Source organism: Nyctereutes procyonoides, unplaced genomic scaffold (assembly GCF_905146905.1).
Source record: "Nyctereutes procyonoides isolate TBG_1078 unplaced genomic scaffold, NYPRO_anot_genome, whole genome shotgun sequence".
Taxonomy (NCBI): domain Eukaryota; kingdom Metazoa; phylum Chordata; class Mammalia; order Carnivora; family Canidae; genus Nyctereutes; species Nyctereutes procyonoides.
Window position 1 is genome coordinate 18,947,211 of NW_026575052.1, and position 23,082 is coordinate 18,970,292.

At 45.3% G+C, this 23,082-nt stretch overlaps 1 protein-coding gene across 4 annotated transcripts in view; it reads right to left on the reverse strand.

Annotated features, from left to right (window-relative positions):
• The window catches only part of SIAH1 (siah E3 ubiquitin protein ligase 1), a 51,432-nt gene extending 38,218 nt beyond the window's left edge, over window positions 1-13,214 (reverse strand). The window contains exons 1-2 of one of the 4 annotated variants that reach the window (XM_055331227.1): window positions 13,106-13,214; window positions 7,275-7,373 (exon numbers count right to left, since the gene is read on the reverse strand). In XM_055331227.1, the coding sequence (XP_055187202.1) occupies window positions 7,275-7,338 (64 nt within the window). In that variant the 5' untranslated portion in view covers window positions 7,339-7,373; window positions 13,106-13,214. The other 3 variants (XM_055331228.1, XM_055331230.1, XM_055331232.1) reach the window with 3 other exon arrangements.
• Between the last annotated feature and the right edge of the window lie 9,868 nt (window positions 13,215-23,082).

The following is a 23,082-nucleotide window of genomic DNA, read 5'->3' on the forward strand; positions in this document are numbered from 1 at the left end:
ACGAGCACCCAGGCTTACAACATTACAGCTTTAATGAGCCAAGAATTCTATTTTTTCCCTATTACACAGAACAATAATTCTTAACAGCTTAAACTTTCAAAGCACTTCACAAGCATTTAATTAATCCTCTCCACTGCCAAAGAGAAGGAAACTGATATTCATAGTATCTCATCCTGACATCCTTTAATTTGGCAAGACTTCCGCTGGCTTTGAAAAAGTGTCTGTACCACTAAGGTTATTTGGGCCACTGTTGCTTAATCGGTCCTTCTTACCTAATGAAACCTGCTAATCGGAGCGGTTTAAATTGCCATCTCATCAGGGCTAGATGGGGCAGGGGGAGCTGCTCTGAGCCTGGAAGAGAAATGGCAGTGATTCCCTCAGAGAAATGACAAAGCTCGTCTGTACCGAACCTGCGAGATGTGGCTCGTGATTAAGGCCGGTTGCCAATTGCTTCAGAGCCTGATTCACTCCGTGGAACTGGGGCACGATGTGTATCGTGAGCCCTTCTCAGACCTCTCTTGAGGCCCAGAGGGAACCAGCAGCTGAATTTCACTGTGCTCTTTGCTTAGTCTCTCAGATGTGTGGGAAGCTCTAGAAAGCCCTACTTTTCGCTCTGTTCAGACCCGCTTCCTGCCAAGGGTCTCACGAATATAGACTAGCCACGCCACCTCGCAGACCAAACCAGAACCTCTGCCAGCCCCGGGCCCCACAGGCCTTTGGCCTCCTCAGCCTCCCACCCGGCCTGCTCTATCTGCTACATCTCGGACTAGCTAATCTCTTCCACTCCATTATGTCAGTTATGCGGGGGCCAGAATAATGCCAAAGCCTATTTTCAATTCGAGGAAACGAAATTCAAGAAATGCTTTCTGAGTACCTGCTGTGTGCCAAGCACTGTGGGATCCTAGCTAGATAGGGTCCCAGGCATCAAGAAATGGGATTTTGAGCAAGATAAATAGCCAAATAACTATCATACGGTAATGGAGGTGGCAACAAGCTATTGCTGAGAGACAAGGGCATGAAGAGAGAATGGCATTTGTGGGGGCAGGGAGGAATTGCTGGCAGGTGTTTGACAGAGGTGGTATTTAACATGGCCCTTAGAGGGTGTGATTTTTAGTGAGCATAATGGGAAGGTGTGATATCATGATATAAAAAAATATATATTTGGTCTTTGCCCCTGACGGAAGCTCCTGTGTTCTAGACCCTTCCATTCCTCATCTTATGCAACTCTCTATATGGCTGTTCTTCTGTATCCTTTATAATATTCTTTATAATAAACACTTTCCTGAGTTTCGTGAGCCATTGGAGCAGGTTATCGTACCTGAAAGGAGGAGTTGTGGAACCCCCTACTTTGCAGCCAAGTCATTCCTTGCAACTGGTATCTGAATTGAGGGCATTCTTGTGGGATCGAGCCCTTAAACCTATGGAATCTGATGCCAGCTCCAGATTATTAGTGTCAGAATTGAATTGAATCGTAGGACATCCAGTCAGTGTCTGGAGAGGGTAACTGATTGTTGGTGTGGAAAAATCTCACACATCTGGTGTCAGAAGTATTGTCAGTAAAAATAACTCAGAGGAGGCATTCCAGACCAAGGGACTGGGAAATGTGCAGGGTGTACGTGGGGAAAGAGAAGCTCAGTTTTGCTGGGCCCTCGAAGAAGTACAGCTGGACAGCCAGGTTGAATCAGATTGTTCAGCTTTATGGGCAATAAACATCTATTGATGTGTTGCCCCAGCTTAGTCTCGTACCACTGTCAGAATATTCTGCAGATCCACATATCATCCATATTCTTTACTTCACATCATTCTTAAGTCAATTCACTGTTATGTAAATTCTTTTAAGATTTTATTTTTAAGTAATATCTACACCCAACGCGGAGCTCAGACTCCCAACCCCAAGAGGTCAAGAGTTGCATGCTCTACCAACTGAGCTAGCCAGGGGCCCCTATGTAAATTTAATGAACATGCTGTATCAGGGATCACCAAATGGCCCCACAGACCAAATCTACCCAACCATCTGTTTTTGCATAACCCACAAGCTAATAATAGTTTTTAGATTTTTAAATGGTTGGGGGAAAAAAATCAAAAGAAGAATATTATATGACATGTGAAAACTATATGAAATCCAAATTTTAGTGCCTGTTGATAAAGTGTTTTTCAGACACAACCATACCCATTTATTCACTCATGGTCTATGCTTTGTGCTATAACAGCAGAGTTGAAGAGTTGTGACACAGACCATACATGACCTGTCTAGTCTAAAATATTTACTCTCTTACTCTTTATAGAAAAAGTTTGCCGAGATGCCTCAGTGGCTCAGCAGTTGAGCGCCTGACTTTGGCTCAGGATGTGATCCTGGAGTCCTGGAATCAAGTCCCACATCGGGCTCCCTGCATGGGGCCTGCTTCTCCCTCTGCCTGTGTCTCTGCCTCTCTCTCTCTCTCTGTGTGTGTGTGTGTATGTCTCTCATGAATAAATAAATAAATTTTTTTTAAAAAAAGAAAAAATTTGCCAACCTCAGATATGGAGCAAATGCATTAACATATACATTTGGAAGTCCTGTCACTTGTTCTAAATGAAAAACAACTGGAACAAATAATTTTTAAAAAGATTTTATTTATTTATTCATGAGAGACACAGAGGGAGAGAATGGCAGAGACACAGGCAGAGGGAGAAACAGGCTCCATGCAGGGAGCCTGATGTGGGACTCGATCCCAGGACTCCAGGATCACACCCTGAGCCAAAGGCAGGCACTCAACTGCTGAGCCACCCAGGGATCCTCTGGAACAAATCATTTTAAAATAAAAGTCATACCAGCGGTACACACTCAAGTAACACCTTAGGAAAGTACTGATTTCCTGAGCACCTCCTTTGAGGCAGGTGCTTTTCGCTAAGCACCTTTATATGGGAAGATACTGATAACAGCTATAATGTGGCTCATACTTTAAGGTGAACAGGATGAGTGCCCTATATACATTATTTCATTTAATCTTCAAGACACTTGATTGGAAATAATGCTGTTTCCCTTTAGAATAGAAGAAAACACAGGCTCATAGAGGTGGAGGAACTTGCTCAGAGCCACAGCAGTATTGACATATGCTAAGATTTCATCTCAGGTCTTGGCATTTCAAGCCTATTGCAGGTTAAACATCAAAGCCCACAACCTCACATCAACTATGAGATAGCAAAGCTAAGTTGAAGAGTCTGTTCTTCTGTCTGTACCCAAGAGGAGCCCTTAAAAGTTCTGAGCAGGGAAGGTAACATACTCAGAACCCCTGATGTACTAGCAAGGTGGACATACTGAGGAGGAAGGACTGGACTGGATACCCTGCAGACAGATCAGTCCATAGGCTCTCATAGGCAGTTAGTCATGCAGTAGTGAGGATAAAATCCAAAGGGCTTAGTGTCCAACTGGACATGTGAGGTGAAAGAGAGGAAGAGTCAGAGTGCCCCAGGTTTTGATAGTCGGAGATTGGGGGAGGATGAGCAGATGGTAGGAAGGGGAGCTAAATGTAGACAGGGCAAGCTGAGTGGCCTGTGAGGTAACCAGATGGAGAAATGCAGCAGAAAGAAGGAAATCTGGGAATGGAACTTGAGAGAGTAGTATGCTTTGGGGTATCATCTTCCTAGAGGGGATAGTTAAAATCATAGGAGCCAATGAGATGTTCAGGGGCAAGAAGATACAGAGAAACAAAAGAGCATCAAGGAATGTCTGTGGAAGGTGGGAGAGGAGCCAGCCAGAGGAGTTAGATCAAGAGAGCTGGGGAGGAGGGCCCCTTGTAGAGATCACAGAACCCAGGGATAGCAGCAAGGAGTGAAAGGGACTTCTAAGGGGGCCCTTGGGTGGCTCAGTCGGTTAAGTGTCTGCCTTCAGCTCAGGTCATGATCCCAGGGTCCTAGAATCGAGCCTCATGTTGGGCTCCCAGCTCAGTGGAGGGAGCCTGCTTCTCCCTCTCTTTTGCAGCTCCTCTGGCTTGCGCTCTCTCTCTCTCTCTCTCTCTCTCTCTCCCCCTCTTTCTCTGCCAAGTAAATACATAAGAGAAAGAAAGAAAGAAAGAAAGAAAGAAAGAAAGAAAGAAAGAAAGAGAGAAAGAAAAAGAAAGAAAGAAAGAAAGAAAGAAAGAAAGAAAGAAAGAAAGAAAGAAAAAAGAAAGAAAAGAAAGGGAAGAAAGGGACTTCAAAGGGTGCTACAGAGGGACACCTCGGTGGCCCCAGTGGTTGAGCATCTGCCTTCAGCTCAGGGCGTGATCCTGGGATTTGGGATTGAGTCCCACATCGGGTTCCTTGCAGGGAGGCTGCTTCTCCCTATGCCTGTGCCTCTGCCTCTCTGTGTGTCTCTCATGAATAAATAAATAAAATCTTAAAAAAAAAGAAGGGTGCTGCAGATCTGTGTACTTCTGTGGCCAGAAAATAAGAGAAGCAATGTAGAGAGAAAATGGGTGAAAGACTCAAAGACGCAAGACAAGAAGTGACAGGAAAAAGAGTGGGAAGGTTAGCCTTTGCAAGGAAGGGAGACTTTTCAGTGTGATGGTTTGAAAACATATCTCAATTATGCCTTCTTTCAAAAAGTGGTGCTTAATTCTCCAGCCCTTCTATGTGGTTTGGACTTGGTGACTCATTTCTAATAAATAAGACAAAATCCATAGTGTGTCACTTTCAACACACGGGGGGTGGGGGTGGGGAGGCATTTGAGGGTGCCTGGGGGGCATGGTCAGTTAAGTGTCCGACTCTTGGTTTTGGCTCAGGTCCCAATCTCAGGGTCATGAGATCAAGCTCCATTTTGAGTCAACAGTCAACATGGAGTTTGCTTGACATTCTCTCTCCCTCTCCCTCTGCCCTGCCCCCATTCTCTCTCTCAAATAAATCTTAAAAAAAAAAAAGACATTTGTTTTCCTTCTTGGTCTCTCTTTTGGATCATTTGCTCTAGGGGGTCCAGTCACTTTGTCATGAGAACACTCAAGTGACCCTCTGGAGAAGTCTACATGGTGAGTAATCAAGACCTGTTACCAACAGCCAGCAAGGAACTGACGCGTCCAGCCAACAGCTTTGTGAGTGAGCCGTCAGGTGACAGCAGCCCAGCCCACAGCTTGACTGCAACCTCACAAGAGAACCTGAATCAGAGCCACCCAGCTAAGCCACTCCCAGATTCCTGACCTACAAAAACTGTTTAATAATCTATGTGTGTTGTTCTAAGCTGCTAAGTTTGGGGTAACTTGATAGACACTCATAGATAATTAATAAAGTTAGCAATAGGAGCCTCTTGGCCAGGAACCACTAGGGTTTCCCCCTTTCCTAGAATATCCAAGAAATATAAAACCCATAGAAGCCTCAGGGACTCCTATTCCAGTTCTCCAGAGTTGGGGAAGGCTTGGTGGCAGAGCTTACACAAAGACCCACGTTTCCAAATTCCCTATGCAAAGTGAAACACATCTGTCCAGCTGCTAGGCTCTTCCTCCTCACTGCATTTGCCCATCTGCTCATGCAACAAATATTAAGCACCTACTTCATCTGGGCACTGGCTAAACAGCACTGAGCAAGACAGACCTGTTCTCTGAAGTTTACATTTTAATGGGGGAAAGGCACTGATGATACAAGCAAGCACATAAATAATTGCAGGCAGCACTGGGTATTCTGGAGAAAATAAAATAAGGTAAAACAAGGTGCTGGGGAGATTCCTAGGATGAGGGGGCAGAGTGGGACCATAGGTAGGGAGTAAACAATAGGCTTGCCCCATCGTTGTAGGGGCCAGACAGAAAGCACAGATGGAGATCCCAAACATATGTCTAAGTATTTAGAAGTACAAACAAGCTAACAGACTATTAATGAAAATATGTTCTACTATCCTATGTGGAAAATATGCCCCCATAAAGACCTGGAATACCAGGTCTGAACCTAAAATCTGCAGACTTCCCAGACTCCCACACCAGAACATAGCAGTGTAGAGAGAGCCAGCTAGACCTTTAGCACTCCTCCTGACCTCTTTTCTCCCCCGACCTGTCCCTCACCCCACTCCGCCTCACATCAAGGGGCCTCACACCTGCCTATGTGGACACTGTAGCCCAGTATCCTGGCTCTGACCTCAGCCTGCTCCCAGACACATGACTGAGCTGGTGTTCTCCTGAGCTTCTATCCACCTGCTGGAGGGCACAAAGGGAGAGGAGGTGCACAAAGCCTTAGGGCTAGTCCCAGGGCTGTTGACCAGGTATCCTAAGGTCCAGCTAGGTTAAGTGTGGTCCAGAAGAAGGCTCCAGGTGGGCACCTCTCCATGGCTCCTTAGGTGCCTCACACCTGAGGGACGTGGCCAGAGGAGGGGCCAAAGCCCATTACAGGCAGTGCATCATTTCTCTCCTGCTGCTGAAACTACCGCAAACTTAGTGGCCGAAAACAATACAAATTTATTGTCTTGAGGTCCTATAGGTCAAAAGTCAGGCAGGATCTCACAGGATCAAAATCAAGATGTTGGCAGACTACATACCTTTCTGGAGGTTCTAGGAGAAAATCCACTTCCTTGCTCATTCAGGTTGCTGGTGGAATTCACTCCCTTGCAATTATAGGACTGAGATCCACACTTCCTTGCTGGCTGGCAGCTGAGGTTCATTCCTACCTTCTCTGCATTCCCGACCCATCCCAGAATCATAGACTAATCAGATTGTTAGCCTTGGAAGATGGCTTTGAGGACCCTGGGCCACCCTGCCCCCCAAACAGAGATCCCACCTCAGGACAGCTTAGACACACCCTGAGGTCTCCTAACTCCCAACTAGTAATTCCCTCCCTTCTCCCTCATCACACTCCCTGTCAGGAAGGCCACCTCTCTGCCAGGCCGCCTCCTCACACCCTCAAGAGTTAATCCAACAAGTGCCCTTTCTGGAGGATCTTCCCAGCTGTGTAGTGACTGACCTTATACTATGTCCCTGTGAGGCAGGCAGTAGGGACACAACTGGGCCAGCATCCCCTCAGTTTTGTTCTCTGTTAGATGTTTGTATGTCTTATGCCCATCACTCTACACATGTGTTGTGATTTCTCCGGTTTCCCCACGGGAGACAGCAGAGCTGGTAGAAACAGTTTCAGTGAAGGAAGGCTGGAAGGTAGGTGTGATGGAAAGCGGAAGGAGATAGGACTTAACTCCAGAGTCCTGATGATAATTTCAGACTCAGCGGTGCTCTGTGTGACTCTGCACGGTCTGTGCTGTTGCTGGCATCAAGGCAGGGTTGTGAGGAGGTTGTCTATGCAACCAGGGCTGGACCTGGATGCAAACTCTCAGGCATCTTCACACGTACCTTTAGAGGGCATTTGCTTCATCCTTGTTTTGCTTTGGGCAGCTTTCTTAGAATGTGTGTCCATGTCTGTTCCCGTAGAGTTCACACTTTCTTAGACTCCTGAAGGGAAGTGAACAGGATGAAAACAGACTACAAATATAAAAACAGAGATCATTGTTTTAGGGTTATCTTTAAGATATTTTAAGAGTCTTCCAGAATTTTTTAAAAATCTCCAGTGTGTAGATAATTCCTTGAGCTCCTCTTGCTGGCTAATCATGCCAACCAAAATAATTTTCTAAACACAAAAAGAAAAAAAAATGGGGCTCCTCTACCCAGTTTGGTTTCTTACTTTTAGTAATAATGCAAACTTCTCCCTCCCACCCCCACCTGATAGAATAAGAGTTAGTGGAAGGCACAAAATATTTATGTGAAAAATGTATGGGGGGGTGTACAATCCCCAGTGAATTGTTAAATTTGGGGCCCAGGAAAGTGAGGTATTCATTTAGCGAAGAATTGAGCTCTTGCCACTGAACTTGGATACTTGGCTGTGGGGTGGGAAGGGGGGTCGGGGGCAGACAGGAAGAATTATCCGATTACCAAACATCCCTTGCAAGCTTGATAAGTACCCTTTAAAGGCTATGATAGAGAGCAGCCAGGGCTGAGACACAAAGCAAAAGGCCAGGGTAGGTAAGTACTTTGCTCAGCAGCTTCCAAATAATTTTGGTGTGTGTGTGTGTGTGTGTGTGTGTGTGTGTGTATGCTTAAGATTTTTTTTTTAAGGTAATCTCTATACTCAATGTGGGACTTGAACCTACAACCCTGAGATCAAGAGTCAAACGCTCCACAGACTTGGCCAGCCAGGTGCCCCAATTTTTTGTGATTTATTTTTTTAAAACGATGTTAACTCAGTGGGATTTTTTTTCTTGGAAAAAGTATAAGATCTGAGTGATCACATTTATTTTCTCCTTGGGCATTAAGGTACAAGGCAGGACATTATGCATCTGGCACTCTTCAGGACCTCGTTGTTACAGCAACAGGGATGGGCAAGCATAGAGTTCCCGACACGGAGGGCCTCAAAGTCAATATGAGGATGAGCATCTGTGAAGCCCAGGTAGTGAAAGGAAAGAGCAAATAAATACTGTCCCCTCCTGCACCCTGGCCAGGGCTGCACAAAAGAGTCCATTAAACCAATTGACGCAGGCCCTGCTGGAAAGTTGACAGAACTCCCAGCTGGGTTAGGTTTCCCCACCTCATCCCCCGGCTGGGGATCTCAGCCTCCCTTCACTCAGGGAGGCTGGGTCACAGAGGCCCTACAGAGGTGGGGCACAGTAATGGCCGGGAAGCCGGAAAAGAGTCCTCAGCCTGGCCCCCTGGGACTTCAGGTTTCTCCATCTGCAAAATGAAGGTGTTGGTCTAGAAACTCCTGCAGCTCTAATCCTGTGCGTAGAGGCAAATCTCTACAAAACAAACAAAAACACACAAAAAAACAAATCCTCTCAGAAGACTTTGTATTTACTGGATAGCTACCATGTGTCAGCTGCTTCTTATTAACTCACTTAATCCTCACGAGTAGAATTTGTCCATTTTATCCACTGTTTCTCCCATTTTATAAATGAGGAAATTAGGTTTGGAAAATGCAACTTGTCCACCTGGGGTCATGAGAGTCAGGCAGGCCTACACCAGCCTTTACCCTGAGGTCTGTCTGGGTCCAGAGTCCATTTCTTTGCACCACTCTGCTCCCTATCACCTTTTATTTCTTTATCACTTTCTATTACCAGCCGCCAGCCCTGGCAAATCTGCTAGAAATCACAGGTGAAGCCATTCTGTCCTCCCGGGAGGCCTTCAGAATCTGGGCTTTGTGTTTACATTTCATAGACTTCATTCTACAACAAACTTGATCTGAGTCACTGCATCTTTTGACCTGACTGCAAATCTGGGTTGAACCCTACGTTGGGTCAGGCGGTGTGCTGAGCTGTTCACCTGGTGCCATGACCCACGTGAGAACCCTATGATATAGGTGTCGTGGTTATCCCCACCTTGCAGAGGACAGAACAGACTCAGAGAGGTTAGGTAACTGGTCAGGGGCTGCATAGCTAGGTTGAGATAGGAACCTGAAGGTCTCATCTATTACTCTGCAGAGCTGCCTTTTGATGAAACAAAAGGGTCATTCCCCTAGGACTGTGCGTGCTCTATGACCTAGACAAGATCAATTATTAGAAAGCCCATGGTCTGGGATTTGAGAATTTGATATCAGTTCCACTTCTTCCATTCCAGTTATTTTCTGAATGCCCATTCTGCAAGTGCAGGGGACACCATTTGCTCTTAGGCAGAGACCACAGCTTTCTGCCTCTCTGCGAAGACTCACAGGAAACTAGGTCGTTTCTTGTATAAGTGGGCTCCGCACCAACTCACCACCCTATGATGTAGGCCTGAGCTGAAATCAAGAGCCTAGGTTTTTTTTTTTTTTAAGGTTTTTCAAAAAAATTATTCATGAGACAGAGAGAGAGAGAGAGAGAGACTGAGAGGCAGAGACACAGGCAGAAGGAGAAGCAGGCTCCATGCAGGGAGCTCGATGTGGGACTCGATCCTGGGACTCCAAGATCATGCCCCGGGCCAAAGGCAGTCGCTAAACCGCTGAGCCACCCAGGGATCTCCTGAGCTAGGTTTTTAACCGACTTTGGCTGAATGTTCCCATTACTCACATGGGTGACCCAGAGCCTTGGACCCTAGAATGAGGAGATGGCCCTTTGAACAGCCATATTTTCAAGTGGCTGCTCATCACACTAGAATACAATCTGAACTCCTGCCCTACATGATCTCACCCTTGCTTATGTTACCTCTCTTTCCCTTGGTCTTCACATGACTGAATAAATCTGACTTCAGCTTTTGTCACTTCTTCAAAGAGCCCTTTTAATTTGCTTGTTAATTTATTTTATGACCACCCTAGACTCCCCTACTGAGGAGCACACAGTAAATTTTTTAAGGATTTTTATTTATTTATTTGAGAGAGAGAGAACAAGCAGTGGGAGCAGCAGGCAGAGGGAGAGGGAGAAGCAGACTCCCCGCTGAGTAGGGAGCCTGACATGGGGCTCGATCCCAGGACCCTGGGATCATGACCTGAATGGAAGGCAGATGCTTAACCGACTGAGCCACCCAGGCACCCCAATTTTGATTTATTTTAATTTGCTGCCATTTAGTGGTTCTGATTCTTGTTGATTGACCCAAAGCATCAGCAGTAGAACCCAACTTTTCAGAGACAATTTTCCGTGAGTCTCTTAACTAGAACAGAGGCACACTTGTCTTTGTTCTAGATTGTTTTCAAGGATGTTGGTGTAGTGAACAGCCTTTGAAGATAGAGACAGTACCTCTCTCCAGAGCAAAGATTGGGTTTGCTGGCAGCCTTGGAAGGTAGAGATAATGGCTCACTCTAGACATAGAGGTGATAGGCTTGTTGCCCATTATAAAAGATGTGGGTTCCCAAATACATGTAGCAGTGCAATCTGCCGTGAGTGCAGGCACCACCTAGTGCTCACCACATCACTCCCTGGGAACCAGGCTCAGGGAACGGATACAGTAGCTGATACAGTAGCTACTGCTATTGCTGTGAGTAATAAAGTCCTTTGTTTCTGACCCAGGAGTCTCATGTCTGCTGCCAACATTAATGAGACTGTGGCAGGCTAACTAGTTGACTTGCAAGTAAGGTAAAGTCCCAAATCCTTCCCAGTTCATGACACCCATAACCAAGTTGGCTTCAGATGACACAGTTTTGCTTCACTTGTGCTCCAGCAGCCAGTAGCAGCACACAATTACAGCAACCCTGAAGTCTATGCTCTTTCTGGGGTATAAAATTGCCAGGGAGTTTATTTAGAAACTGTTTATTTAGAAGCTTATTTCTAACCCTATAAGAGAACCTCATGAGTATTGTGATGTTTATAAGTTTTGCAGTACCAAGAAATTGCCACTTTTGCATCATCATCAGAACGAAAGAGGAAAAAGCACAAAGCTTATTGTGCACCCTGATCGATCTTTCTGTGACTTTGTGTTGGCCGACATCACGACTCTCCATTCATGGCACTGGATGGCACCATGGGGCTTCCCTTTCATGATCCTGAGTAACCTGAGGTTGGGGTTGGGGGCGGCTTCTGTTCCCACATTGCATTCTTATACATTGTTATACTTTTTTTTACAATTAGCTCTATGACTATACAGTTTAAAAGATTTTATATATTAAAAGTAAAATATAATTCTTTATAATGGTAAAGTTCCAATATCAAATAAAAAGAAAGAAAATTTCAGAGCCTGTTAAACATTTTGGATATTAATTCTCTTTCCTCCCCTATTTTATTTTATTTTTAAAAAATTTATCTGTTTGAGAGAGAGCAAGAGAGAGAGGGCAGGAGCACAAGCAGAAGGGACAGAAGGAGAAGGAGACAATGTCAAGCAGACTCTGCTCTGAGCATACAGCCCAACACAGGGTTGATCCCATGACCCTGAGATCACAGCCCTGAGATCACAGCTGGAGCCAAAATCAAGAGTCAGATGCCTAACCAACTGCACCACCCAGGTGCCCCCTCCCCTATTCTATAAAGAGATAAGTTTGTTCATTTTGTGTAGGGGAGACATGGGGGAGAACAATAACTGGACTGAAACAGAGCAAAGAGAAGTTGTTAAAAACTTGATTCACTCATTAAAAAAATCTATGTATTGTTTTCCTACCTGAACTAAGCTCAGTGGGGAGCAGAAAAACGTATCCTCACCCTAAAGGAATTTACCATGTTATGAGGGTGCTACATTGCACACAAATAATATAAATAAAAGCAAAGGTGAGAGGGACGCCTGGGTGGCTCAATGGTTGTGCATCTACCTTTGGGTCAGGGCGTGATCCCAGGGTCCTGGGGTTGAGTTCTGCATGGGGCTCCCTGCAGAGAGCCTGCTTCTCCCTGTGCCTGTGTCTCTGCCTCCCTCTGTTTCTCATGAATAAATAAATTAAATCTTTTTTTAAAAATTAGCAAAGGTGAGGCAGACCTAGAATAGGCAGGAATGTAGGGTAGGGGGTCACATCTTGATGGAAACAGCAGCATTTAACCTGGACCAAGTATCCGAGAGAGCAGCTGGCAGTGGAGACACGCGTGCTGGAGGGGCATGGGTGCTGGGCAACGGGTCCGTGCTGGAGGAGGGGGCTGCCTCTGGACACATACGTTGGAGTCAGATGGAGTGTGAAAACCTAAGAAATGTGGACTGTATTAATTAGTTTTGATTAGTGTTTGTGTGTGGAATCAAGATGCCAAATAGAGAAGGCCATCCAAGGGTGACAAGTGGAAGAATGGGGACATGTGGGAGGGTTGAAAGTCATGAAGAAGGAAAAGGCAAATACAGAAGAAAGGGGTCCAGGCAGGCTAGAGGCCACGGCATCTATGAATGGACTCCGAGTCAGAAACCTGCTCTTCTGTCTCTAATCGCAGAGAGCCCGTTGTGAGATGGGCATGCTCACGGAAGGCAGGGTTCACAGAAGTCCTTCACCTATATTCTTATTCCAGAGCATCAATTCAATAAAGTTACAGATTCAGTCTTTTAATTTGAGTGAATTCTTAGGTCATACTTTTAGTGTGTCAGCTTCATTCAACTCTGCTGACCATATCTGAGTGACACAAATCTCTGGGATTCATGGAATTTTAAAATGTTAGAGCTGGAGAAACTTCTACAGTCATCGGATCTCATTTCCACCAACGCTTATTTACTCTATAATTTTTAAAAAAACAGAATTTGAGGTCTTTTAAGATTGAGCCACAATTCTTACAATCCCAGAAGGTAAAAATAAGACTTTTCCCCCCCACAAAACCAAACTGACAAACCTGTTTATTTGGCGGAATTTATGAGGACCTTCTCAGAAGAGGCAGTCCAGATGGCCTGAAATACTCTAAATTGACTTCACATACCATTCTTCCCGAAGTAGATTCAAATCTGCACCTTACTGCAACGAGAGAGGGTTTATCATGACTTTGGTGAGTCAGCTGGGCTGCTCCATGTACTAATTACCTAACGTGTAACAACACATTAGAAATAGGCCAGGGGTCATGGTGCAAACACTTGAGTAATGCTGGAAAGAAGCCTGCAAAGTAGCTGAGTGCATTCTCTTCCCCAGAGCCCCCTCCCATCTCAGCGCTCCTGTGTCATGGAGGCTGAAGAGCCAGTGAGGTGGTTTCCTAGGGGTCCTTCAGAGCTCAAGGTGGGCATCATCCAGGATATATGTCTGCCCTTGGAACTTCAGGTGAGGCCAGAAGTCTCCTCTATCTGACCTGCCCCTTCCTGATACTCACACTAGAAGCTTGTGACATCCTGCTGTACCTCTGAAATGCCCATCATGGATCTGTGTCTACACACAACTGCTCAGCGAGGAGCACGGCAGCCTCTGCCAATGGAAATGCCTTTGCTACAAACGTAGGCAGTCAGGGCAAGGGCACAATTGCACAACCTTCACCTCACCCACTTTTTCCACTAGAAAGAAATTGTTACTTAGTGATCAAAGCAATTTGGCCTGGTTCTGAAAATTACCAATCCCAAGCAGTACACCAAAACAATCTGCCACCCCAGTCTTGTCCAGCAGTCTTCACATGTGGGTCCATTAGAATTCAACAATGCATGTATTTGTTGAAAACAACTATGCAAGCTTTGGGGTAGAGAATAAACAGCTGAAAAAGACATTTGTGGTTAAAGAAGTTAGCTGCTCAGAGAAGGTGGGTGGTAGATGGGATCCTCTGAGGGTTAGTTAACTAGCATTACTATTTTCTTGGTCCTCCATGCTTCTAATTGTGAGGGCTGCAGCCCAGATGAGTAGATGAGTCAGGGAAAAACCTCCCACACTGCTCAATATGGGCTCTCACAGCAGTGGTTGCATGGCCATGACATCAGAGAGTGCAGGTCAGGCTGGTACTGCCCTCCTGAGTTGTGCATCAGCATTCACCAAGGCACCCGACTCCACATGGCACTGTTTCCGACACCCCTTCTAAGAGCTGTCAAATGATATCCACCAATTTGGTTGAGTTCTGAACTTAATTTTTTAAAAAAAGTCAGCCAGGTGACTCATCAAGTGTAAGTGAACCTGATCAGCTGGTCAATGAGAAGGGGGAGGGTTTGGTGAAGAACTTAAGTGTTGATTTTTCTGCTAGTAAGTATAGATAGGGCCAAGCAGATATAATTTAGGGAGAAGGTTGGGAAGAGCAAAGATGCGGAGTTCTGTGAAGAAATCCAGATCCCAGGAGAACAAGCACGTGCAAAGACATGAAATTGCATGAAGAATCATGAAATTGCCAATAAAAGTCAATGTGGAGAGTGGAATGCATGTGGGGAAATAGTAGGAGGTGAGTTTGAGAACGATGCTGGCAACAGTCCGCCAGGTCATGTCACAGTTTCTATTTTATCTTAGGTGTGTTGGGGAGCCATCAGAGAGTTTTTAGGCAAGTGAGTAACTGGATCTGATTTGTGTCTGAGGAAGGGCACTCTGGCAGCTAAGTCTGTCTGAGAAAGATGGAGAAGGGCAAGAGTGGAGTTAGGTGACCAGTGGGAGGCTATAGCAGTGACCCAGGGGAGGCGTGGTCTGGGCTTGAATGTAGAGAGAAGAGGCTGAATTGGAAATACTTTCTGGAGAGGGAGTCCAAAGAACTGGCCACTGGGAGAGGAGAGAAAAGGATGAATATACCCAAGTGTCCTGCTTGAGCATCAAGTGAAATAATTAATTAATTAATTAATTACTCTCCCGTCTAAAACCCTCTGTCGTCCCTTTTGCTTAAAGCACTAGTTTTAACCTGGCTATGCTTTCGAATCACAGGTGAGCTCTCCAGATGCAGGTGGCTTCCTATTCATCTTTAGGGCTGGAGCCTCTCCCCCAGGACATAGAAATGGCCCTCAGGGGACTGGTTGCACCCACGAGCTTATCAGGCACTGTTGAGACTTTCAAATTTTTCTCTTTGCAAAAGTAACACACACACACATTGTACAAATTCAGATAATACAGAAAGTTTTAAAAATAATAAAAAAGATACGAGAAAAAACCCTAGAACATGAGAGTTCCCCCTAATTTCTGCATTTCCATTTGGGCTCTTGCCATGGTGGTCTAACGGGTCAGATCTGGGATCTGAAAGTGGTACATCCTTCCCTAAAATGCCCGGCGTTGCCGGCAAACAGCCAGGTCCTGGGAAACACCTTCTGTGAGTCACTGGCAGGAAAGCTGAGAAGGTGTAGGAACTGCAGTGTCAGGAGAGGGGAAGGCTATAAGGCTGTGCTGTCCAGTTAGCCAACCCGCTGAATGTGCTCAGGGCCGGCAGCCAGGGCCACCTCCTCACAGGCTCTGCGGGTAGAAGCTCTGAGTTAGGGAGTTCACAAGCATTAGCATTAGGACTGCATACCTTTATTTTAAAAATCAGTATCTCAAAAAATAAATAAATAGCATTAGGACTGCATACTTTTATTTTAAAAATCAATATCTCAAAAAATAAATAAATAAAAATCAATATCTCAGTTATTTTTTGATAGACAATACATGTCCATAGTAAAAATAAATAAATAAATTCCAACATTACAAAGGGTCCCCCCCCCTCATGTCAAAGGAGAAAGGAATACTTTCACCCCTGTCCTACAGTCTCTGAGGGCAGAGGCTGTCCTATTTGCTGCTGGGAACCAAGCCACGTGGCCCCACTGTCCTTACCTCCTCACCTACCATTGAGTCAAAAGCTCTTGCAAGGTGGCATGATCACAGGCTGTTTATCAGCTCTGGCCACAGCGGTGTTGATTAAGAACCTGTGTGCAATGGCTCTGGGAAGGGTTGTGTTGTTGAAGGTGAGGGCCAGTGGTTTCGATCAGTGCTACAAACGTACACATTTAATACAACTAATTCTTGGTGACTTATGGAGCAGAGGAAAGCAGGTATGTGGGTACCACCAATTTTCTGGCTCCTGCTTGCTCTCTTTCTTCCCCTCCTGCCCCATTCCCAGCACATAGATCTTAAAAGTAGCCTGAAATGTGATTTGAATTTTACCTTCAGGCTGATCCATAGTAAAGGTTTTGCTGAGAAGTTCACTGCCAAATTTGTTCATCCCACAAATACGTCTGAAGTGCCTAGTTTGGGTCAGGCCAAGAACATCATTCACACAGCAAGCATGTCCCCTGGCTTTGCAGAGCCTACAGTTGGATGGGGGAGTGAGGCTTGCAAACAGGTCTGTCAGCAAAGGACATGGAGAGGATCAGAAGGTGCTATGGGAGTGACAGCTGAGCAGCAAACAGACCGGGGGATCAGGGAAGGTTTCCCAAAGGAGGTGGGATTTTAGCTGAGATCTAGAGAATGAGTAGAGTTAGGCAAGGCAGAGAGCGTATTAGTAAAAGGGAAGGCAGATAGAGGATTGGCCCATTGAAAAAAAAATGAAAAGAAATGGTACCTGCAAGAAATGGCAAACGTACCGGTTAAGGGCTTGTGCTTTCTCAAGTTGGACTGCCTGAGTTCAAATTCCAGCCCTACCATTCACAGGCTGTTGCCCCAGGCAAGTTATGTAACCTCTCTATGCTCAGTTTCCTCATCTATAAAATAGGGCTGATGATTGCACCTCCTCCATGGGATAGAAATGAGACAGTATAGGTGACATTGCTTGGAACAGCACGTGGTGAGCACCAAATAAGTCTTAGCGATTATTTTACAGTTCTGATGGGCAGGGACTTGAGCAGAGACGGAAGGAAGATGTCGATGGGGAGGGGAGACAGGACAGTTCTTAAAAGGGCTTCTAATTCAGGTTGGGAGGGTGGGACTCCTCAGGTAACCAAAGAGAAACCAAGAGCGACAAAGGACTGTGTGTGGAAGGCCCTTGCCGAAGGTGGGCCTTGGTGATTTCCCTGAGCCTAAGGCAGACAGAGGGGTCCAGGCAGGGGACTAGTGAGGTCAGGGCCAGCCAGACACAAATGCACGATGGGCCTATGTGGACAAGCAGCCTCACCCCTCTGGGTCTGTGCCTTCAGCCAACATCGGTTTCCTCGGGGACTGAATGAGATGAGGGAGCCCGGGGGCCTCCTTTCCATGGTACCCAGGACAAAAGCATGGGCTGGTGCCTTTCCCCTGCATTCCGCGGATAGTTTGCGAATGTAATAGCTTCAAAGTTACATCTGAACTAGCCCAGGCTTCCCTTCACCGAGATCTCTGTGATTTCGCCAGACAAACCTCTCGAAATTAACCTACCCTAGTTGGAACCATGGTCCAGGGACTTGAGTCTCAACTCTGTGCGGCCTGGGCTATTTCCAGCTGGTTAGGGGTGCTGTAGTCTCTCCGACATCCCACACCAACTACAGCGATTTTAATTGGATTTACTGAAATATATGCCAGGCAGTGCTTCTCTGGGAGGAGAGAGGTTCGAATCACACACGTTATTCTGGCATGTGAGGGTTTTTAAAAGTCAGAAACAGCAGATCTAGAATTTTGCCTGCACACTACTCTCATTTTTACTTATTACATGAATTCTGAACTATTCAGTGTTTTATTAGTTCACCTTCAGTGTCCAGGAAAGATTTAATCCAAAGTCATGGTGTAGACATTTATTGAGGTCCTTCTCTGTGCCAGCTATACTCTGTGGATACCAAGGTGAATGGAACTCAGAGAGCTGACCTCTCTGGAGCACAGGGTCTGTGGGAGAAGAAAACAAAGTATTACACCACACCATAAATGCTAGAATTGGGGCATAAAGCTGGTTCCAGGGAAAGCTGGGATTAGGGCTGTTGCCGCACATCCACACAGGTTGTACACTGCATAACTCTCAGACACCATTCACATAGACCAGGGTTTGGTAAACTTTTTCTGGAAAGGGCCGGATAGTAAATATTTTATGCTTTGTGGGCCACACAGTCTCTGTTGCAATCATTCAACTCTGCTGTTGTAGCACAAATGCAGCCATCAGCCATAGATGATATGTAAACAAATAAGCATGGCTGCCTTCCAGTCAAACTTTATTTACGAGCATTGAAATTGAGTCATGAAGTACTCTACTTTTCATTTATTTTCAACCATTCAAAAGCGTAAAAATCATTCTTAGTTCATACACTCTACAAAAACAGGTAGTGGGCTGGATTTGATCCCTGACATAGATTACAAGGAGCATGGCCTCTTTTGAGTTGTTCAGTCACCTGAGGGCCCTGTCTGGCTCCCTTCAGAGGATTCTAGTTGACCTAAGTTCTAAAGGATAAGCAAGCACTGACCAGGTGGACTCTTCAGGGAAGGGATGCCAAGCAGAGGGAACAGCATGGGCAAAGGCATAGCAGATCTGCACAGGAGGAAACAGAGAGATATGGGACACAGAAAGATAGGCGGAAGAAAGATGGTGGAGAGCCTTGCATGCCACAATTAACAGTATGGGCTCTGTTACGTGGGCAACTGGGAGTCATTCATGGTTTTAGGCAGAAAGTGAAAGGGTCTGTGATTGCATTTTAGGGCATGGAATGTAAGATAGAAAGGCCAGTTAGGAGGCATGCAAACCAGTCAGGGAAGAGATGGCAAGTGCCTAAACAGGCAGGGGGCAGGGGAGTTAGGAGAAAGAATTCAAATGTCTACTCTCGGATACATGGAAAGATGTTCTGCATCATTAGCCATCAGGGAAATGCACATCACAACCACAGTGAGATACCACTTCGCGGTCACTGGATGGCTATCACACAAAAGAGACAGATAGTAAGTGTTGACAGGGGTGCCCGGCTAGCTTAGTCAGTGGAGTGTGTGACTCTTGATCTCGGGGTTGTGAGTTCGAGCCCCACACTCAGTGTAGAGATTACATAAAAATAAAATCTTAAAAAAAAAAAGTCTTGGCCAGTGTGTAGAGAAATCAGAACCCTCCCACGCTGCTGGTGGGGATGTGAAATGGTATAGCGACTTTGGAAAACAGTCTGGCAGCACTGCAAAAGCCAGCTACCTGTGACCCAGCAATTCCACTCCTACATATATACCAGAAAAAAAAAATTAAACCTATGTCCACACAAAAAACTGTACACTAATGTTCACAGCAGCATTATTCATCCTGACCAAAAAGTAGAAACAACCCAGACATCTATCAACTGATAGATGAATAAATAAAATGTGGTATGTCCGTCCAGTGGAGTATTAATCATCCATAAAAAGAAACAAAGGAGTGTGATTAAGAGATGTCTGTAGGAGGCAAATCTGTACAGGCACAAAGATTAGTGGTGGCGTAGGGTTGGGGGATGGGCAGGAGGGCCGAGGCATGATTGCTGAGGGCATAGGGTTTCTTTTGAGGGTGATAAGATAGTCTAAAATGGATTGTGGTGGTGGTTGTAGGACTGTGAGTATACTGAAAACCACTGAATTGTATGCTTTAAATGGGTGAAATGTATGGCATGTGAATTGTATCTCAATAAAGCTATAAAAATCATTACTTTAATGTAACTCCGAAAGGGTAATTTTCTCTCTGCATCTCTCAAAGTAAATTATCTATCAAAGGCAATTTAAACTCCTTATCATTGGCTTTAAAGTGCACACAGCTTTATTTTTTGTGATTTAGGTTTTTGGTTCTGTTTAATTCAATGCCTATGTTTTCATCCTAGGAATGATACGTTAATAAGCACTTTTTAAAAAGGAGAACACTCTAACCCATAGGGAGTTATATGTGAAACTGAGCAGACTCAGAAATACCCTTGGACGCCTTCCTTTCCCTTAGTCCTCACAGCCAGTCATCCAAAATCTCGTCTGTTCATTTATTTATGTAACAGTCTTGTTGAGATATGATTCACATGCCGTATAATTCACTATGTCAAGTGTACAGTCCAATGGTTTTCAGGATATTCACAGAATTGTGCAATGATCATCAATCTATTTTTTTAATTTATTTTTTGTTTTTCATGTAGCATGAGTCAGAATTTTTTTTTTAAAGACTTTATTTATTCATGAGAGACACAGGGAGAGAGAGAAAGAGGCAGAGACAGGCAGAGGGAGAAGCAGGCTCCATGCAGGGAGCTGGACATGGGACTCGATCCCGGGTCTCCAGGATCACACCCTGGGCTGAAGGCGGCGCTAAACTGCTGAGCCACCCGGGCTGTCCTTGAGTCAGAATTTCAGACACATTCCTCTCTGTGGCTAAATCATATCCCACTGTATGGAAGTGCCACTTTCATGTATCCATCTATTTATTGATAGAACACTTAGGTCGTTTCCATCTTTTGACTACTGTAAATTAAGCTGTGATGAACAATGGTGTACCACATATTTAGATGAAGAAAATATTTGGAAAGCACATAGTTATGCTGAATATTGGTTAAAAACACAACATTAATCTTAGACAGTGATGTTCTGTAATGAGGTATGTTTATATTGTTCTGAGAACCTAAGTTCATTTTCTTCAGTTATCTGAGTCTCCATCAGGGTAGACAATTTGGAAGGTATCTGCCACACCCATAAACAATTTCTCCTTCTTGAAAAACTACCCCCCCCCCCGTCGTGTCCTCTCTCACATCAGTAGAAGCCATGTTTGTACCTGGTCAGGACTCAAGCTGGGCAATCAGTTTCTCCCTCGAGAATCTGTATTTGATGCTAAGAAATGTCTTAGTTATTGTAAGGGATTGTGAGACAGCCATATCCTGTCATTTCTTCCTCATTTCTTGCTTTGGGTGGGGTGGGGGTAAGGGTCCATGGTGATCCCAGTATATTTATAATAAATATTTCTTCTCTGAAAATTTACATGGATCACTTTTGTACTAGTATGATATTTTGAAACAATATTTACTTCCCATATTGGTGGGTACCATGGTTTTTCTCCCCGCAGAAACCATCTCTGCAGTTGGAGTTAAGCTGTTAAGTCCCTTAAGTGAGGAAGTAGAGGTTTTAGGCTCATCTCGTTGGGGACAGCAGGTCTTTAGCACAGGCTCATGATCCACTTCCCTGAACACAGTTTAGGGATGACTGCCAGTCCTGGGGAGAACCCTATCCTCTAGCGCCATTTTCAACATGACATAGGAGAGCCTCCTAGGTGGCTTAGTTGGTCAAGCATCTGCCTTTGGCTCAGGTCATGATTCCAGGGTCCTGGGATCCAGCCCTGCATCAGACTCCCTGCTGAGCAGGAAACCTCCCCCCCCCCCTCTGCCTACTGCTCCTCCTCCCTCTGTGCACACTCTCTCTGTCAAATAAATAAATAAAATCTTTTTAAAAACCCCACAACATGACATAGGAGAGTTGTGAGAGTGTGGTGCCAAAGGCAACTGCAGCAACTAGTCTATAGCAGAATATTTTGGCTCTCCAAGATGTGGCATTCAGGAACCCATGGCCCACTGAGGGATGAAAAGAGCCTAAGAGGACTTCTAGACCACCAGAGACCCACGTCTGATGAAGAGGCTGCCATGGCCAAAGCCTTGGACATTAGTAGTAAAGGGCCAGGTGGATGTCATACTTCAAGGGCTACCAGTCCTGGACGACAACGGGAGGAGATACTCCGCCTGACACCAGTGAGCACCCAGAAGGCACTGCCTGGTAAGAGTGACCCTTCTGCCAAACCCAGAACTCAGTGATTTCTACACCAAGGCATATCTAGAGGAGAAGGGAGACGTGCCTCAAAGGAGCTGTGGAATTACTGTTCTCAACTCCTGTTTGTTAGACTGGCCTCAACACAGCTCTTCTCCCTCGCTCTCACTTCTCTGCAGGATGTGGGCTCATCAGACACTGAAGAAGTCATGTTTTCTTTGCTTGGGAAGGTGTTGAGGGGAGGCCTACAAGTCTCAGAGAAGTGTGTGCACCTCTGGTATGGGTGTTGGTGTCTGTGATAGACACAGTTATCTACTCAAAAACTATTCTCTCCCTTCTTTTTCCTCATCGAACCCTGATTCTACTTGAGGCTGCCTGTGTGCCCATTCTCAGCACTGATACATGATTGCTTCTGTTTCCATTGTCAGACACTCTATTTCCAGGGCTCTCCCTCCCTTGTAGCTGTGGCTTGTGGCCCAGTTCTGGGCGATGAGAAACACTGCAAGAGAGCTTCTGCCATAGTCTGCTTCCCTAATAAATTGGACAGCTCTGGTTCATGCCAGCCCTCCCCACTCTTCCTGTCCTGGGTGTGTATGGGATGGGTGGAGCTGTGGACCATCTTGCAATCATGATGATGAAAAGCTAAAATGCTAAGATAGCAGAGAACAAAGATGAAAGAGTCTGGCTTCTCAAAGACCTTGCTCAGCGGTTACACCAGTACTTGACTCTCCAGATTTCTTCCGTAGAAAAATAAAAGCTCTGCTAATTGAGTGTTTTTAAAAGCATTATTGAAAACATTCCTAACTGACAGTGTCTCGGAAGAAAAACCTGCTCATTCAACATTTGGGGCCCACCTGCCTTAAAGCTGGTTTTCTTCTTGTTCACCCTGAGGCAAAATCTGACAGTCTGCAGCAGCACATATACCCAACTTTTATGGACTGATCTGTGCCTCCCTTCCTCAACTCATATGTCAAAGCCCTAACCTCTAATGTGACTATATTTGGAGATATGGTCTTTAAGGGGGTAATTAAGATTAATTAAAATTAAATGAGTTCATAGGAGTGGTGCCCTAACTCAATAGGATTGGTGTCCTTATAAGAGGAAGAAGAGACACCAGGAGTTCAGGGGCACCTAGGTAGCTCAGTGGTTGAGTGTCTGCCTTCAGCTCAGGGCATGATCCAGGGGTTCTGGAATCAAGTCCCACATCAGGCTCCCCACAGAGAGCCTGCTTCTCCCTCAATTTATGTCTCTGCCTCTCTCTTGTGTCTCTCATGAATAAATAAATACAATCTTAAAAATAAAAAAGACACCAAGAGTTCATGTACATGGAGAAAAGGCCAT